At 32.2% G+C, this 15,768-nt stretch overlaps 3 protein-coding genes across 3 annotated transcripts; 1 reads left to right on the forward strand and 2 right to left on the reverse strand.

Moving 5' to 3' along the window:
• Positions 1-1,696: 1,696 nt before the first annotated feature.
• On the forward strand, positions 1,697-4,289 carry LOC143636155 (uncharacterized). Its single transcript, XM_077103821.1, has 3 exons — positions 1,697-1,838; positions 1,955-2,063; positions 3,315-4,289. Exons 2-3 carry the CDS (start codon positions 1,961-1,963, stop codon positions 4,121-4,123), a joined length of 912 nt encoding a protein of 303 aa, XP_076959936.1. The 5' UTR covers positions 1,697-1,838; positions 1,955-1,960; the 3' UTR covers positions 4,124-4,289.
• Positions 4,290-5,469: 1,180 nt separating this feature from the next.
• LOC143636156 (DNA-(apurinic or apyrimidinic site) endonuclease, chloroplastic-like) lies at positions 5,470-8,703 on the reverse strand. Its single transcript, XM_077103822.1, has 10 exons — positions 8,626-8,703; positions 8,290-8,390; positions 8,060-8,139; positions 7,529-7,980; positions 6,625-6,735; positions 6,407-6,544; positions 6,278-6,325; positions 6,086-6,166; positions 5,823-5,982; positions 5,470-5,723 (listed from the first exon to the last, which is right to left on the reverse strand). The coding sequence occupies exons 1-10, from the start codon at positions 8,692-8,694 to the stop codon at positions 5,602-5,604; spliced, it is 1,362 nt and encodes a 453-aa protein (XP_076959937.1). The 5' UTR covers positions 8,695-8,703; the 3' UTR covers positions 5,470-5,601.
• A 1,336-nt stretch (positions 8,704-10,039) lies between these two features.
• Positions 10,040-15,325, reverse strand: LOC143636195 (glycosyltransferase-like At2g41451). Its single transcript, XM_077103851.1, has 11 exons — positions 14,978-15,325; positions 13,394-13,543; positions 13,250-13,302; positions 13,066-13,174; positions 12,855-12,989; positions 12,646-12,690; positions 11,937-12,124; positions 11,686-11,827; positions 11,196-11,242; positions 10,670-10,757; positions 10,040-10,589 (listed from the first exon to the last, which is right to left on the reverse strand). Exons 1-11 carry the CDS (start codon positions 15,323-15,325, stop codon positions 10,332-10,334), a joined length of 1,563 nt encoding a protein of 520 aa, XP_076959966.1. The 3' UTR covers positions 10,040-10,331.
• Between the last annotated feature and the right edge of the window lie 443 nt (positions 15,326-15,768).

The raw sequence follows: 15,768 nt of genomic DNA on the forward strand, positions 1-15,768 counted from the left end.
AGCATTTAGAGCATGTTTGATATTGAGTTTGAAAAATGTTTATTGGTTTATTGGTTTTTTCAAAAGTTATTTTAAAAAGTCAGAATTTAGGTTTTTAAAAAAATGTTTTTTAACCTTTTCAAAAAACTAAAATAGATTACCAAACATATTTTTAATAGAATTAGTATATACATTTCGTTAAGCAACAAAGGCTTAGACATCATATTATTAATTTTTTAAAAGCAGGGCACATGTTTAATATCGAATTAAAAATTGTTTTTTAACAGTTAACACTTTTTGTAATTTTTTGTAGTATAATAATTTTTTTTTGTATTGAATTTTTTAGGTGAAAGCTTTTTGAGCCATTGATAATTGTTTTGTTTATGGATTAAAGCGATAAAGAGATTGTAATAAACTGAAAGTTAAAAAGGTTTGAAAAGAGTGTAAATAATACAAAGGTGATGGTTAAAAAAGGTGAATGAGGCAAAAATGCTAATTTTTCTTTGTTTAAAACTAATTTCATCAACCTTTTAAACTCAAAATAAATTTCAATTACTTCATTATGTTTGTAAAAAATATTATACTATAAAATTAAACTGGACATTTTATTCTATTTAATTCAAGTATAGCATTAATATATGTTTAAAAATTACGTTTTAAAAAAAAGTTTGTTGGGTTATTTGACAAATAGCACGTCTCTAATCCTTATATATATAATAGCCTGCCTAATTCATTTACATTATGCATCCAAAATATCCAATGTGACGCTTCACGCTTGGATGAACTGTGCGATTACAATGCCACGCCCGACTCATTACCACGCCGTGTCTAGAATAATTGCAATTTAACGTGCATATTTACTATAGTCTTAAAATATGTGTGAAAATGACTTGCATTTTTAGTACATGTTCAATTGTTCATTACATATTTACACTTGTCATTTATCTATATATTAGTACTTAACAAAAAGATATAATATACATGTATGATATAAAGTTAGTGAAGTAATTATATATATTTATATTTTACAGAACCTTTTCAAGTAGTTTAGTAAATATTTGATAGAATCTTTATTTGTTAATAATATAAATTGTAACATTAATTACAATAATAATACTCGTTTACCAACCACTTATACTAAATCTTATTATGAAATATGTATAAAGGGGCATATCATTATGTAATCAGATACGACACATATAATATAACATATAAATGGTATGTAATTAAAACCAGCCATTTTTATACTTTAAACAACTAATCAAATCTGATTGTATTCGATATTTCCGTTTAATATTTAATGAATTTTCAAATGCTCGAAAATTAAAATGTAATCCTAAAATATTTAAAAAAAATATAAACCGTTATAGGCGTTGCTAATAATCAATCGCGTGAGCAAAAGTTGTAAAACCAAGTGTAAATAACTGCGTAAGTGAAGTTGCCTAAACAAGTAAAACAAAACTCGAAACTCTCGCCATCAATAAACCACAGTTTATACTGTGAATATAATTATGCAAGTGAAATTGCCCAAACAAGTAAAAACAAAACCCAGGACTCTCACCATCAATAAATCATACTTTATACTATTAAAAAATTAATTAGTCAGTCAATCTTGGACATTAAAAACTTAAATAATATAAAAACATGTAACATGTGTATATGTATATGCCATCTGTGTATATATATATATATAACCACAAAGTGTTTGTACACGCACAAAACGCCACGCCAAACCGAAATTAAAAAAAAGAACGTATTTCTCTTCACTCTGATCATCAAACAATCATAATTTCACAATACCCATATCACAATTTGCCCCAAATTCGCCTTCTTGGGTCCAATTTCAACCCTAATTGCAGGTACCCATATCGAATTCGGTTAATCGGTTTCTGGGTTCTCTTAAAGATTTGATTTTGATGCGATTGGTGCTTTGAATCGGAACAAATGGTTGGTTAATTATTATTTTGTGTTGCAGGGGATCATGGACAGGTGGAGGAGAAAGTGTGATAAATGTAATCAAGAAATTGGAAGGACGGATTATAATAATAATTATTATAATAAGCCTTACAGAAAACCGCCTGTTGGTATGTTTTTTGTGACCGGTATTTAAATTTTTATAAAATTTGTTTGTTTGTGAATTTGTTTGCATGCATTTGGGTGTTGAAGATTGGGGGTAAAATGTGTAAAGGAATCACCTGCAGTTGGTGGGTTATTAATTGTGTATGTTTGTTTGTTCATGGTCAAATTTATTAAAATATTATTGAGTTTTACCTAACCCTATATGCATGTTCAAATCAATGTTTATGTGATTTCAGGCATTTTATGCAACCCTTTTAAGTTTTTAAGAGATTTTTTTTATAAAATTATATGAAGTTCATTAGGAATTAGGAATAATGATCTTTGTTTAACAAATAAAGAGTTTGAAAATGCATGATTTTTTTTATTCATTGTCTAAATGAGTTTTTTAGATTATATAATCAAACGTTACATCGAAATAGAAGGTAAACGGTAGTTCTTTTTGGTTAGAAAAACTAAGTCTTTTGAAAACTACATTCATAGATCTTAGGGTAATAGACTGATAGCATTACCATGCATGACCCGTTGGACTCGACTAAGTAGCTACACAGCCTCAGGGGAAAGGAAACCAGTAGTATGAAAATATTAATGTTGAATAATGGTGAATCGCTTTTAATCCTTTGTGTTGTATTTTGTGTCAAAAACTTAGTTGTTGAACATAAATCACTATTAGCTTAATACCTTATGTTAATAATCATTTGTTTGATTTCCCTTTTTTGTATGATAATTACTTGAATGTAGTTAGTAGTGTATCTTAGCATCATGATGCTTATATTGTTGAACATAAATCACTACTAGCTTAATACTTTTATGTTAATAATCATGTGCTTCTCTTATTTTTTGGACAACTTGGGTAATAATGTAATATAGTGTTGTTATGTGTAAGAATGTTGCTCAAATATGAATGTGTTATTAGGGTTTGTAAATGCATTTTAAGTTGAAAGCTTGTTGGGATATCTTATAAAATATGAATGTTGTTATGACATGTTTTTTTATAGCGGATTGCGTAAAACAGTTATGAATCACGTGTAGTAAAACTGGATTCTTTGATATATTTAGATGACAAAGTGGTAAATAGTTCACCATAAATTTGGTTTCTATAAAACGTTATGTTAGAAATTGGCAAAATTTAGATGTGCTTACGCGGTTCTTGGAAACACGTGTGTTATTGTTGATCATCTTTTCGACTTAATGTTGCATGGTTTATAAAAGGTTATAGCGTTTACTTTAACTGAAAAATATTTTATCGCGTGTTTCAGGTGGGAATCCAAATTGGCAACCAAGTGTTCCCTATTGGGAGAAAAGATTCGTCTCATTAGTCGGATCTTTATCATGGAAAAAGTTCTTGCAAGCAAAGGAATTCACTCATCTTTATGACAACGTATTAAAGTGGGATGATTCTGCTGGAAAAGAAGCATTCCACACCGCAAAAGATATATTCCATGCAAAATTCCATGGTCTCCCGTGTGATGACGCGTTTCATGATCCAGATTTATACATTGACAGGATCGACTGGAACGCTGAAATTGATCATGGTTTGATTAAGGATTTTGATAATGAGTGTGTGGTTCATGATGATGGTAGTCCGCGTGAGCCGGTTGTTATCTTTGATAATATGCTTCCCGACCCGTATAAAGATTACTCGCCTTACGGATGGGGCGATAGTGATGATGTGAAGAAAGATCAAAGTGCGGTGAATTGGGATGATTGTATAGACCATGGAAAGATTATTTGGGATAGTTGTGATGTTGGAAATGGTAATAATAATAATAATAATAATAATAATAATAATAATAATAATGCTTGGTGGGATTGGAATGAAAATGATAATGGTAATAAAGAAGGTGATCAAGGTTGGAATACAAATGGTTATGATGGTAATAATAATAATAATTATTATGTTTGTAACAATATGAATAATAGGAGCAATCATGGGAATAACAATTACTCTAAGAGGAGGAATAATGGGAACTGGAGGAAGTCAGCAGGTCATAGATATGAAAGTCAAAATGGTCATGGGTCGACTTTTCAAGGGCGTGGAAGTCAACGTGTTCGTGTGCACCAGTGAGTCCTAGTTTCATCAGGATGAGTTGCAGATGATGTTTTTGTTTTTGGTAGTTTGTATTGAAACTCTTTTTGAGTGACGGTTTTGGTAATGATAGAAGAATGTGGGAGAGTTTAGATGGTAGTTATACATGGTTTGTTTTCAATATATCATCTTTTAATGACTAGTTTTTTTTAGCCTAGTTTTTGTGATTATGTTTTAATTGTTATGTTTTCTTGGAAAGACCCGGGAAGACAGTGTGAATTAATGGCAAGAGATGAACCTAACACGAAACCTGTGGATTTGGGTTTAGTCTAAACAGGTTCGGGTCAGTTTTAGGTTGAACTTGTAAATATGTTTAGCTAAACGAGTCATGTCCATGCCAACTTGGCAGATTCATGGGTTGGCTTATCAACCATTTATCTGCTTTTTTTTTTTTAATTTTAAATGTGTTTTATATAATAACTAAAACTATTTTGTTATATTTTATGTCAGAAATTGAAAGTTTGAAAATAAATTAGTAAAGTTTAACATATTTATCTGATTTTTTAAATGTGTTTTATATGATAATTAAAACAATTTGGTATACTTTATGTTAGAATTTGAAAGTTAGAAAAAAAATTAGTAAAGTTTAAATATAATTGCTTAAAAAACAAATAATCTTAAAATATATTTTATGTCAAACTTTGGTACCATTTTGTTGTTTTGTGTTTTTTCAAATCTTCAATGATCTTGGTATCGGTACAAGTAACAAAAAAGCTGAACCGGTTCAGGTACCAATACGCCATAGCTACCAAAGCGGGTCTTGTACCGAAATACCCATATCGATAATTGTACCCATACCGTACCAATAAATTCGGTACGATACTCAATATTAACATTGGGTACGGGTACGGTACCAATCTTAACCCTGCTAATGTGAAATAACTTTTGTTTAATGTGTTACATGATTTTCGTGTTTGTGTAAACTTTCCCACCTTTGTGTCCGGCTAACCAACAAACACAGCCCGTTTAGTAGCCCTACAAATCATGCACCAGTAGCTTGTTGGATGAGTCATATGTTCAAAGATGAGGTTTGTTCCTTGAGTGGTTTTTGATAAAGCATTGCCTGTATTGTAAAAGAGTGTGTTTAGGTACTGAAAATCGAGGTACAAGGCTAGATCTTCACATGCGCAAGGCGTTATTTTATATACAAGCAAATAGGGCATTATGTGCAACCGAAAGTCGCTTTTTCTCTATATGCATACACCCTGATTTTTCACCAACATGTGTATGAAGGATCGCGGAGTTTTTTCTGATCAAGCTTGCATACAAAAGATTCAAAATACTAATTTGGTAATAATCTAGAGAAATAAAATTGCATTAACAAAATTTATAAAGAAAATGAAGATAAACACCTACTACTACTACAAAAGCAACAACCTTAACAAAGTGCTAATATTTTCTCACTTCATCTAGTGATATCATCAAAACCGCACTTTGATCCAAGTAATCCGTCATGGTTACAGCTTAAGAACAAGGCCAATAGGACAATGATCACTTCCTGCAACATCCGGGAGAATGAATGAATCATGAACATTGTCTGCAATTGATTCTGATACAAGGAAATAATCCAACCTCCATCCTGTTCAGCATTCATTACCATAACACCAAACATATTAACATAACATATTTACATAATGATATTGATAATCAAACATACGATGATACAGCAAGAAAGTACCTTTATTAGTCTTTCTTCCACCATGTCTGAATCCCCAATAAGTATAACCAACGGCATTAGGATGCTGCTTCCGGAAGGTATCAACAAAACCCTTTTTAAGGAAATTTTCCTCAAATGATTTTCTTTCTTCAATTGTAAAACCAGCACTTCGTTTGTTTCCCTATAATGTTAAAACAATAATATGAATTATAAATCTATTAATAAATATCGTTCCCAATTTAGTTAAAAATGGTTAGTTTCCGCTTATAGTAGGGATCACTTACTGCAGGATTGTAGATGTCAATTTCTTCATGAGCACAATTTAAATCACCAGTCAAGATCACCGGTTTTGACTTTTCCAGCTCCTACAGAAACAAATTCGTCACGAATTTCCAACACTCCAAAAACAGAAATCATATACAAGACAATAAAACATTACATAACTGAGAATATTTTTAAGATTTAGGGAAATATACCTTTATGTAACTGCTAAGGCTAGGATCCCAGTCGGTTATCCTGTAAGACTAGATTCAAAAAGCATATAAAATCAACTTTAATGATAAAGAAATAAAAAAAATGATATTTTACAAGTTTGGTATATTTACCAGCCTTTTAAGACCGTCACCAGAATTAGGAACATATCCGCTTATTAAATAAAACGAATCGAATTCAGTTGTCACGAGCCTTCCTTCACCATCATGGTCGGGTATGCCAAGTCCATATTTAACAGAAAGTGGTGGTATCTATCAAGATTTGAAAATATAAAGATAATAAATAAGGTCTATATTTATAATAATGATGTTGCAACGAGGAATGATCATACCCTAGAGATGATTGCAGTACCAGAGTAGCCAAGCTTAGAGACACTACAAGTCCAGAAGCTATTGTCGTATCCTTCTAGAAGACGTTGTTTTATTGCCTCTACATCTTTCTCCTGCTTTCACAATTAAACAAAACAAAATTAAAGAAATAATATATAACGGAAATGATAACTGTAGCCCTTATTTGGCTATGGTTAGCAGCTTTGCGGTTATGTTATATATTAAGGTTAATATCTTAAAAACCAATATCCTTTCTTTATCCCACAAAAAAAAAGTGCCTTTTCTAGTATCTAAACTTGCAGTAGATACACGGAAAAGTCACAAAGCTTGTTTAAACTGCACGTACTGTTGATTTTGTATTTTTAAATAACGACTCGTTAACTCTTAAATTGGTCCGAATTTGAAGAAGTGACATTAACATTTTTGCAAAATTAATAATAATAATCATAATAATAATAATAAATTAAATTAAATTAAATTACATTATTATTTCGACCAATTAAGAGTTAAGAAGTCATTATTTTAAAAAGTCCTTCAAAAGTATGTGAGTCGCATACAGGTTAAGGGACTTAAATATACAAGAACTAGTTTAATGACTTTTTGTGTAGTTTTTAGAAGTTGTGGGACTTTAATAGATTAAAGTCAGTTTATAGACTTTGTTGTGTAGTTTATACACAACTACACGTTGAGGGACTTCAATATACAAAAGTTAGTTTTGTGACTTTTTTGTGTAGTTTTTACAAATCGTTTAATATACTAAGATTAGATTGAGGGACTTTATCTTGGAAAATATGATAACTATTTGAAATAAAACACAACCAAATTGGCATGGTCATAGGTAAATGGATTGAAATTGCAATCTCTAACTTGCATATCATGTTATGGATATCAAGGGAAGAAACTTGCCTGTAATTTGGTTTCTTGCAAGCAAAGTACATCAAAATCTTCTCGTTGTGCAAGTTCCAATGCAGAAAAGCTTTCCAACTTTAGTAAAGCCCGTAAACCGTTCACATTCCAAGACATAATCTTCACATATTTTGTATCACCATTAAGAGCAGGCGGCCTCATAATTTTGGGATTATAAGGTACCCATTCTTTTTGAGGTTTCTTGTGAGCAAGAACGGTCCATGGTTCAACTTCATGTTCTAATACATCATTCTTTTTACCAATTTCAATATCCTTAGAATCTTCCAAAGTGATGTTTACATCTTTTGTGATTCGTTTTGTTCGTTTCTTGATACCCTTATCTACAGAAACCGTGCTTGTAACCTCAGTATGTTGTTCAATGCATAAGCTCTTTGCCTTCCTTTTGGAACTTTTTTCATGGGATTCTTCTTCTTCAACAATCTCTCGAGAATCTTGGTGTATAAATAATAAAGATTATTGTTAACATATGTAAAGAGATATTTAATAATGTATAACTACAAGAGCGAGTACCATCAGCTTCTTCATCAAAGATTTTCTTTAACGTGTTTATGAGATCACGTTTAGAACCTTTTGTTGAGCCCCCAATGCTCCTACAATTCAAAAACCTTAATAAAGATGCTTGATATCATAAAAATATGTTAAAATTTCTTTCCTTTGAACTAGATCCTTACACGATAAAAGTAACAAAAACAAAGAATACAACTTCAACCAACTCAATGGATTACTGATAGAGAAGTTACCTCAATTTTGTTTTCAGTTGTTGAACCGTCATTCTCTCAATAGCGTCATGATTGTTGCTAGGACTTGAATTTTCAGCAATTCTACCTTTGGTTATAGTTTCCTGTATTTACATAAACATTTTAAACAAAGGTAAAATTATAAATAACAATAAAAGCTTTCAAATTTAGAATATATGCAGACTAAAGAAAAGCTTAGAAATAGTAAAAGGTAGTTAAACAAAATTCACATTTTTGATAAACAAAATGTTGGTTTCACATGGACCTAATTCCTAAGTTAAAACTGAATATGAGAGTTGATAAATGTATTGTAAGTTAGATGAATCAGTTACTACTTACCTCTGGTTGAATGCTTGATGAAGTGTTCATATTTGAAAGCCTTTGACACCTAATTCCTCTAGGGTTCATACAAATCAAAGCTCCAATCTTCTGAGTTACTTCAATCCTACACACACATAACAGAACAAAACAATGTAACCTAATTATTATTATTATTATTATTATTATTATTATTATTATTATACATCAATAAAACAATAATTCCAGGGTTGAGAAATGTGACTGATACCTTTTGTGGTGGATAAAGAAATTTCGAAACCCTAAAATTAAGGTTTGATTCATGGGATGGGGATGACGATATATTAATATTTAATGCCGCTGCTTCAATACCCAGCTGCTCATCTTCAACCTCAAGTTAATATGGAGTTTTATAAAAAAACATATTTTATAATTATATCTTTTGTTATTTTGTTTTTTTATAAAGTTGTATATTGCGCGTGAAAGATGGAGCGGGACGTGGCTGAGATGGAGAAGACATAGAGAGACAACCGGGATGGAGATGAGAGTTGGTGTGTGACAACGGAAGTCATACGTGTAAATTATTTATTTAGATTCGTTATGTAGTCTTTAATATCAATTGTATCATTTTAATTGGTACAAACCACAAATAGGTAATGGCGGATTCTATAATATTTTTCAGTGTGTTCACTATGTTTTGATGTTTAAGTATCTAACAACTTTAGTTATAGATTTTTTTGAATCGGGTTTGGTCAATTTAATATAACTATATGGTAATTAAACAATACAATTAGAGAGAAAAATATAACTAATTGAAAGTTATATTCTCTGTAACATATCGTTAGTAACGTTCAATTAAAAAATCAGTTAATCGTGTGCATTTATAGGGATTGTTTTCTATACTAATATATTAAAAAGTCATCAAGTACTAAAACAAGCACACATGGTCTCAAACACGGTCTAAAACATATTATTTAAGATCGATATAAGTTGGTTAAAAGTTCATAATAATTTCTTTAGTAAGAATTGAAAGTAAAAATGTATCAGTTTAATTAAGTACGAGTTTGGTCGACTTGATAACTTTTAAAAGCAAATCATTGCTAAAAGTTAAAATCTTATTTTTAAACATCATACGTGCATATAAAGAATTTCTTTTGATGCAATTTCCTTAAATGAAATATATATGCGGATGCATGAAATACAAGGCAGAGTCCAAGCAAACTATAAATATTTAAACCATTGTGTTTCCGAGTCTTATTTTAGGAGACAGTAAAAGAAATAGAAGGAAACTTTAAAATATATACTTTTTAAGGATATAGCTACCCTAATTTGTAAAAGAAGCGATTTTTCATATTAAGACATAAGGCTTGAAACAAACAGGGCTCGGGCTCTCTTAAGTTAAACGAGCTGAGCTTGAGCTTACACAAGCTCAGGCTAGGCTCGCTTACCTCCCTAGAATCCCAAGGCCCGACCAAAATTTTAAGCCATACATGCCAAAATAGCATTTCCAAAGGTAAAACCATATATTCACATATAATCATCAAATAAAGATCACAGAATTCGTCCTGCAAGACAAGACGCGATCTTACATTGTATACCTGATAAACCAATGTTGACAAATAAGCCGAGTGCATCAATAGGAAACAAGAGCCGTAAATAATATTTGTGACCTCTGTGAATCTAGTCTAAGCCTAAAATGTACATCACGCTTGGTTATAGATCGGGAACCATTCATACTAAACAATCATTCATATATCATCATCGCCATCATCAAATTCAGTTGGAGGTGGGAGTGGTGGAACTGCGGATAAAACTATGTCAGATGCTTCTAGAACTTTCCTACCAGTCAAATCAACTTCTTTTGTTTTGTCACCATTCTTCCCTTCATAGGCTTTAGAGGAACTATTATTATTGTCGGTAACAAGCGACAGATGATCCGCCCCAGATTGTGCAGATGCAATTAAAGAAGAGAATGTGCCGGCTTCTCTTAATCCTTGAATTATTACCTATTGAAGTAAGAGACATGATGAACATAAGAATCTAGAAAATGGGTACAAAACTAAAAGTCAAAAGAAACTGGACTTGCCATTGGAGCATGAATGCGGGTCAAAATTCCCTTCCTCATGAGTTTCATGTTTAAAGTTTTATCAGTCCACACAACATGCTCACGGTACCTGCACAACAGCGTGTCAAGATATGATTGAAAAAAACTAATTCAACTTTTATAAACAATTAGTGTGCCATACATGATTAATAAATGCAGCTTTCAAATAAATGATTTAGAAGGTATTATGCATTAAAATTGAACTTTTGACATATTAAACTTGTTAATCCTAAGGTAATTTGGTTTCGATCTATCTGTTTGACCCGTTAGATCTTTAAAAATCAACTCAAGTCAACTGTTCATAAGTTAATAGGTCAAAATTATCACCTGTACTACTCAATAAATAGAATGCAATGGATGATTGGGTTCTAACTATGGTAATGTTTATGCAAAATGCAAAAGCAAAAAGACTATGAAATCATTTTTAAAACATTAACACAAATTAAGTCAATATACAAAAGCAAACTGACTAGTTTCTTTCACATATGAAAAGGACAAGCAGCCTTACCAGCTTAGCATCTCCTCCTCAGTTGCAGTTGATGCAATAATAAAAGCCTGCAGCACAAATAGCGGATATCATTAACGATATGAAAAATAAATATCGTAAACGGATTTATACTCCTTAAAAACATACAGAGCAACCCAATTGTGGCTGTTTATTGAGATCACAGAAATTTGTTTAAACAGAAAGATCGAATTTTTTTTTAAACCAATAATTAAACCTAGCATGCATATGCAATCACATGGATCTTGACAATTATAAGAAAATGCACATATATTCCAACACTTTAAGATGTTCTAATGACATAGCAAACGTTTCATTATTGAGAAGTTCTCATATTAAGATTGTTTATTTGCTCATCATCAATCATTGGAAATACCTTAACGATATGAATTCTGGTGCACAACTTTTCATAGTTTTACCTACACGTATCTAAAACCTAGCACGAAAAATCTTGACCTTTGAAAAAAAGAACAAAACAAGCATAAATACTTACAGATCTGTCAAAGTCTAACATGAAGCATCTTTTAACATCATCTTTTGTAGGTTTGCAGCCACAACGGTCACGCCTTGATGTCAAGTCTGAAAATTTGGTGTATGTGTAATGCAGGACAGCAGCCTCATCCAACTTTATCTCACTAAACACACGCATACAAGTTACTAAAGATACACAAGTAAAATATGCAATCAAAAGGAAAATAATGCCTTATGTGGTAATTAATAATAGAGAAAAGATATGGTCATTACTTTGGAGTCTTCATGTAATTGTGCCATCTGTGTGCACCATTAGGACGAAGATGATGTTGAATACGAGCTGCAGATTTCCCATTTCCATAAGTTAAAAAGTAGTTAGGGTTACCGCGAGTTGACTCTTTGTAATTGCCAAAGTATGTGTCTTTTGGAAGATGGTCATAATTCTTCTTGAACATTGAAACCTGGAAATAAACAATTATTTCCATCTAAAAAAAAGTGACTGCTAGTTTATAATCATTTAATAGAATGAATGACGGGTAATGAACAATATCCTACTGCAGTTTCCATCTTTCATGGTTTATTTCTTTCAACTTTAGCTATTTCTAAATATATATATATATATACGCATGTATGTATATATATATATATACACGCATGTAAGTATATATATATATGTGTGTAAGTAATCAGGCATCATGTAGTGGCGTTGATAGCTGAAAGATAAGGGTACATGCACCGATCAGCCGGTGTCCCGATGATTGAGTGCTATGTGCCTTATGTCCAAGGCTTGATGCAAAACTACTATCGAGCCGGGGGTCTCACCGGAAGCAGCCTCTCTATCCCTATGGGGTAGAGGTAAGGCTGCCTACATCTTACCCTCCTCAGACCCTACCATAGCTTTGCTATTGGTGGGATATACTGAGTACGATGATGATGATGATGATGATGATGATACGCATGTAAGTAGCAAAAGAATATGTACCTCACTGAAAGGATCCTTTATGTCATCTCGTTCTACACTGCTCTCCTACAAAAGTGAGTATCAACCATTTAGTAATTAATGGATTGACTTAAATTATATTTGTCAAAAGTCAACCAAAGTGTATTTTTAACTTTGAATGCACACAACCTATTATATCATTCTATTTAAGTATTTATATTATTATAAAAGCGGTAGTGAATATAACTTACATAATTTGGAAACACAACCATATCAACATATTTTGGGACATATGACAAAAGCTTTCTGAGAGAGTATTCACGAGTGCCAGCTGGATATATCAACTCATCAGTGTCCAAATGCAGGATCCAATCCATGTCAGCTTCCTAGAAGTAATCCAACAAATCATCATCAACTTCATCTTAATGTTAATGCAAGTAGAAATATAAATAATAATCATACCCTTGCCATAACGATAGCCATTTCCATATTAAGGGACTGTTTGACAAACAATTCATAGTTGCACGGTTTGTAAAAGAAGCTTGACAACCATGTCTCATTCCATATTCGACTGAAGATCAAAACATGGATTCATAAGAGTCTGGTAATATAATTAAAGAATAAGAAGACCATCAACACAACTAACCTCTTGGCTTGTTGTTCTTCAAGTTCTCTTGTTCTAAATATCAACTTTACATCCTGCAAACAAATTAAGTAAAAACTATTTATTGGAACGATGATATAAGTTTCTTCAAGAAGCATAAAAAGACAATATGTGACAAGAACTCACAGGGATAGACTCTAAAACTTTAGATACACCTGGAGATGCTGCTTTCCCTTCCACAAACAAAAAGAAATTTGATACACCAATAACTTTATGATAAAAAATCCATGGTAATATTTGGTCTAAGCCCGCAGAAGTGCTTGTTGTGATGCATATCTGCAATTAGAACATTGCAGATGCCATTAGTCTTATGGAAGTCTTTGCTATCACAGAATGATATAGGTTAATTCCAATCTCAGATAAAGCACTTAACCTATACTTGAAATGAGCAGGTGACTATTTGCGTTCAAAGGATCATTAAAACAGTAATCCTACTATCACAATTTCATAAACAGGTCTCACAATTTACAGCCCTAAATATTTCCAATCCCTAAATTCTAGTGAATCAGAGTCAAAACCAAACCCTAAGCCCTAATTCAATCTAAGCCAGCAAAAGTGCTTGCAGTTATGATTATAACATTGCAGATTCCATTAGTCTACGATATACGAACAAGTGATCTAAAACACCTATTTGGTAAGTTTTTGCTATTATAATATGATTTAGATTAAGTTTAATCTCAGTTGAAGCATAGTTATCACAGGCGCTAGGCGCATAGGCCTCGCTTGAGGCCTGGGTGCAAAAAAAGTGAGGACCTAAGAAATAAAAAAAAGCGCACTTAAATAAAAAACAAATTAAAATATATTATGTATTATAAAAATAATACTATTCTTGATACAAAATAAACAAAAGCTATTATATAACATTTAATACTATCTAATTAGTACCAAAAGTTCTAAAACAGTCAAGATTCAAATGTAATTCCAAATATTGAATAACAAAATGCTCAAAGTAAGGTACCAAAACGTTCAAAATATGAAAACCAAAAGTTCAAAAAGTAAAAAAATAGTAAAGGTTCAAATGATCATTGCTGATTTGTTCCTGATCCTTTATCAATACCAATAAAAGTGTCGTCAACTCCAAGAAGCGAGGGCCTAAGAACTAGAATCACATATATTGGGCCTCGCCTGGAAAATGAGCCCAGACACAGAAAGCAAGGGCTTTTAAATGTTAATAACTATGAGCTGAAGAAATTAACCTATCGTCAAAACAAATCAGTAACCACTTTACAGTTTACACCAGGTTATAATGCACAAATTTCAGCAAAAACACTCTGCAAGCCTCAAAACATACTACAATAGGGCACTACCACTGTCTAATTCACACATTAGCTGCAATTTAACATTAAACATTTTAAACTTCAACGAATTAATAATCAAACCTACTAGCATGATTGACTGATTGATTTCATAAACAGATCTCACAATTTACATCCCTAAATTCTAGTAAATCACAGTCAAGACCAAACCCTAAGCCTTAATTCACACATTACCTGCAATTTAGCATTAATCATTATAAACTTCAATGAAATAATAATAATAATAATAATAATAATAATAATAATAATAATAATAATAATAATAATCCTACTAAGATGATTGATTTCACAAACAGATCTCACAATTTCCAATTCCTTCAAATTCTGGTAAACCCTAAGCCCTAACTCAGTCAAATTCACATATACAAAACAACAATTAGAAAGTGTAAACTACCTTAGGTTTAAGATCGGAGGTATAATTAAACTTCCAATCCCTATAATACGGAAACGTAACAGAGCGGCTTTGCCCTAAGATCTCGGCACAGCTAGACGATGATGATTTAGTGGTAATGCGATCGGATGACGTGGAGGCATCCATACCGGGGAACTCGAGGCGGTCCTTGGGGCTCCATCGGGTTGTCGGATCGTGGATTTCGCCGCGCCATTGAAGAGCGAAAGCGAAGAGTGCGAGAGATAAGGGGAGGAGTGTGAGTAAGAGTAGGATTTTGGAATTGAAAACCTGAGAAGACGGTGGAGATGAATGTGATGATGTGGCTCGGGTGGAGGAATAAATACCTGCCATTGATGTTTGATCGAACAACAAGAAAGAAGAAGATGATTGTTATGGTGTTTTATATGGAAAGAGAGGTGTTTTGTCGTTGGTGACTTTGGTCACTGTTTGTTGCTGTCTATTTTATAGTAGTAATAGTAGTAGTGGAAAATTATTGTTGTTATTATTAATATTATTATTATTTGTGTTTTGGTCATTTTGACTAGACTACGTTGTTTTGGTTTAAACGTTTTCCGGAAAACCATAACGTTGAATAGAGATGCACAAAAAACACAAACCCGAAAGCGGACCTGAAAAAAAACAAGGGACTGGATTTTTTTATACCCAGGCTCGTACATGACCCCGCCCGTAGGGTACGGATAGGGTATGCATTTTAGTACCAAAACCCATGCTCAGAACCGGACCCGATTTGTACCCGGTAATAGCTGAAAAACGGAACTGATTCCATACCAGGA

Source organism: Bidens hawaiensis, unplaced genomic scaffold, assembly GCF_021521415.1.
Source record: "Bidens hawaiensis isolate Kalapana, Puna unplaced genomic scaffold, B.hawaiensis_p1.1 tig00007801_1, whole genome shotgun sequence".
Classification (NCBI taxonomy): domain Eukaryota; kingdom Viridiplantae; phylum Streptophyta; class Magnoliopsida; order Asterales; family Asteraceae; genus Bidens; species Bidens hawaiensis.

What these genes read in the sequence shown, in the direction of transcription:
- LOC143636156 (XM_077103822.1), bottom strand. Translation starts at nt 8,694, where the DNA reads ATGAACCCTAGAGGAATTAGGTGTCAAAGGCTTTCAAATATGAACACT. An exon ending in CAACTGAAAACAAAATTGAG is followed by an intron (nt 8,140 to 8,289) that starts GTAACTTCTCTA and finishes TTTGAATTGTAG; the next exon opens with GAGCATTGGGGGCTCAACAA. An exon ending in CTTTGATGAAGAAGCTGATG is followed by an intron (nt 7,981 to 8,059) that starts GTACTCGCTCTT and finishes TTATACACCAAG; the next exon opens with ATTCTCGAGAGATTGTTGAA.
- LOC143636155 (XM_077103821.1), top strand. Translation starts at nt 1,961, where the DNA reads ATGGACAGGTGGAGGAGAAAGTGTGATAAATGTAATCAAGAAATTGGA. An exon ending in TTACAGAAAACCGCCTGTTG is followed by an intron (nt 2,064 to 3,314) that starts GTATGTTTTTTG and finishes CGCGTGTTTCAG; the next exon opens with GTGGGAATCCAAATTGGCAA.
- LOC143636195 (XM_077103851.1), bottom strand. Translation starts at nt 15,325, where the DNA reads ATGGCAGGTATTTATTCCTCCACCCGAGCCACATCATCACATTCATCT. An exon ending in TGGTTGTGTTTCCAAATTAT is followed by an intron (nt 12,691 to 12,854) that starts GTAAGTTATATT and finishes TCACTTTTGTAG; the next exon opens with GAGAGCAGTGTAGAACGAGA. An exon ending in GAGGAGGAGATGCTAAGCTG is followed by an intron (nt 10,758 to 11,195) that starts GTAAGGCTGCTT and finishes GCTGTTGTGCAG; the next exon opens with GTACCGTGAGCATGTTGTGT.